Source organism: Octodon degus, unplaced genomic scaffold (assembly GCF_000260255.1).
Source record: "Octodon degus isolate 3935 unplaced genomic scaffold, OctDeg1.0 scaffold00028, whole genome shotgun sequence".
NCBI classification, from domain to species: domain Eukaryota; kingdom Metazoa; phylum Chordata; class Mammalia; order Rodentia; family Octodontidae; genus Octodon; species Octodon degus.
Window position 1 is genome coordinate 3,169,115 of NW_004524604.1, and position 2,891 is coordinate 3,172,005.

General features: G+C 43.1%; 1 protein-coding gene across 1 annotated transcript in view; it reads left to right on the plus strand.

The window, feature by feature from the left end:
* Sparcl1 (SPARC like 1) overlaps nt 1-2,891 on the plus strand; it is a 36,522-nt gene that overhangs the window by 29,037 nt on the left and 4,594 nt on the right. Inside the window, exons 9-10 of the mRNA XM_004629161.2 lie at nt 1,201-1,349; nt 1,954-2,102. Of these exons, the coding sequence (XP_004629218.1) occupies nt 1,201-1,349; nt 1,954-2,102 (298 nt within the window). The remainder of the gene's footprint in view (nt 1-1,200; nt 1,350-1,953; nt 2,103-2,891) is intronic.

A 2,891-nucleotide genomic window follows, 5' to 3' on the forward strand; every position in this document is an offset into this window, starting at 1 on the left:
GGAAGGAGGGAAGGAGGGAGGGAGGGAGGGAGGGAGGGAAGGAAGGAAGGAAGGAAGGAAGGAAGGAAGGAAGGAAGGAAGGAAGGAGCCTATCCCAATACCCTTTCAGTGGCTCACCCCATGAGACTAGATTTCCAGTGGGGCTTGTACACTTCCCACCACATCCTGGGAATAAGCCCCAGGTCAGGAACCTAGGCTTCAACACAGGGGCTTTGAGGGTTCTCAGATCCCAAACATGCTTTAAATCTGAGATTTTTTGCTCTCACAGACAAGATTTAGATGTATTATACAAAGGAAACTGTTACTCATAATGTTCAATACAGAGATACAGGGCAAGGCTTACATTAGGAGCACAGGAAGCTCATTGCTGGTTAGGGAAGGAAGGCAGTAGATAGGTAGATGGGACAGGGTGGAAGTTCTGTGTGACTGTTTCCAATTGTTCAGTCAATACTTAAGGCCCCAAGGTAAGAGTTCCATGTGCATTGCTCTGTCCTCTCTCTTTAATACATTATCACAGTCTTGAGGGCAAAAGTTCCCAACAGATGAACCTCAGTGGGGTGGCCAGTCAGCAGCAGACCAGGCTGCACAGAGACTAAGCAGACACTGGTTAGAATACATAGAGGATTGAGGATAGAATGCACTGTTTGAGAAAGGCACAGGATTTCTCACTAAACAACCAGGGGTGTTGCCTAAGTCATTCATCTTTTTCCACTACAACCTTCTCAAACTTTAAAAAGTGCAATGAACTCATTTGGTTAAAAGAGAAGATCAGGGGCTGGAGAGATGGCTCAGTGGTCTAAAGCACCTACTTAGAACAAGCTTGGCAAAGCACAGGGACTGCGGTTCAATCCCCCAGCATCACATGCCAGCCAGCCCCGCCCCCAGGTGGGCTGAGCTGGCCACACACACACACACACACACACACACACACACACACACACAATAAATAAATGTAAAAAAAAATCAAATTAAATTAAAAAATAAAAGAGAAGATAAAAAAGGCCTTGCATTCTTTTTAAAGCCACAAGTTTCATATATTAGCTTTAGTCTATAAAGAATGATCATAGTGTTGATTAGAAAACATTTAGTGGGGCTGCACAGGATGCCCTGGACAGGTTTTCCTCTATCATGTTTCTGTTATCCTTCAGGCAATTCCCTTGTCTGATGCTCTGACAATCTTTCACCCTTCCTTAATCCAAGGTAAAGAAGATCTACCTGGATGAGAAGAGGCTTTTAGCTGGGGACCACCCCATTGAACTTCTCTTAAGGGACTTTAAGAAAAACTACCATATGTATGTCTACCCTGTACACTGGCAGTTCAATGAACTTGACCGGCACCCTATGGACAGGTAAAAACTCTACCTCCCCATTAGCAGGTCTCTCTCTGATATAATATCTATGAAAGAAAAAGTGGAAATAAAATTAGGAAGATTTGCAGTTCTATTTTAGAACAATGAAATGCCAAATAACCATGGTTAAGAGTCTAAACACAAAATTTTGAAAACACAATATGGCTACACCATAGCTGCCAGTTTTACATATGAAGGGCCAACTTCCCATACAGACTCTTTCAACTTTTCATTCTTAATCCCAAAGGTCTAAGATATGCTGATGACCAACCATGGGTCAGGTACCTACATCAGGAATAGCCAAGTGTCACCAGTGGGTAAGGACCAGGTTGCACAAGCATTATTGCTGAGTGTACCCCTACAGATTTAGGGTGGAGGGGGCACAGTTTCCAGTGGAGACAGAAACCTAGGGAACTGATATCCCAAAACATATTACTCTTACCCACAAAATGTTTCATTTACAGTTCTTATTCTGTGTATTTGTATATCTGGCATACACAGCAACTTTGGAGAGGAAGAGACCTGTTCTTGGTGACCCTAAGATACAAATCTTCATACCCAAGCTACTCTGGTAACAAACAGGCTGGCATTTACTTCCCTGCAGGGTCCTGACACATTCCGAGCTTGCTCCTCTGCGCGCTTCTCTGGTGCCCATGGAGCACTGCATCACCCGCTTCTTTGAGGAGTGTGACCCTAACAAGGACAAGCACATCACCTTGAAGGAGTGGGGCCACTGCTTTGGAATTAAAGAAGGTAAGTTCATCTTCAGCTAAAAGTCAGCAGTATTTTCTTCCTCAAATGAACCCCAAGCCCTGCGGGCCTAAGAATGCAATCCCACTGTGTTCTAGTACAGACCTAGAGGCACTTGAGGTACAGTGTCCACAACAGGACTGCCCTGTGCACAGGCTGTCACTGCAAAGTCACTCTGCCTTCAGAGGACAGCAAGGGGAACCTGCACAAAGGCTCAGCAGCCAGCTAAGCATAAGAAAGCAATACAAGTGAGAGAGCTGTGCAAAGTGAAAGCTGGTAATTTCTGGTGTTACTCAGAAAGCTTTGTCCTCTTTCTTAACTTTACATCCCTCTTCAACCCAAGTATTAGTCAAACTTTTAAAAGGCACATATGAAAAGACAAATAGCAAGCCTGCTTCTAACAATGGGAGATATCAGAAGCATCAGGGAAGTCATTGCCATCCCACTAAAGATGGGATCTTACACCACAAGTTGCATCCAGATACTAATCCATAAACCAAAACAGACCCATGGCTGAATCTTCAGTAATTTGGGGTAGGCTGGAGTAATGGAGAACTTAAATTCAAACATTTTTTATACTGAATTTTATGAGAAAGCATGTTTTCAGTAATCAAATAATGAAATGTGTCTAAAAGCAAGCTTTAAAACTGCTCACAGAATATAAATAACAGTGAATATCAAAATGCCAAAACAGAGGTTTTATGTCTACCCCTAACCAACTATGAAAGTAAAGAAAGTTAATGTTGAGAGACAGTAGGCAAAAAAAAAGGAAGGAAGGAAGGAAGGAAGGAA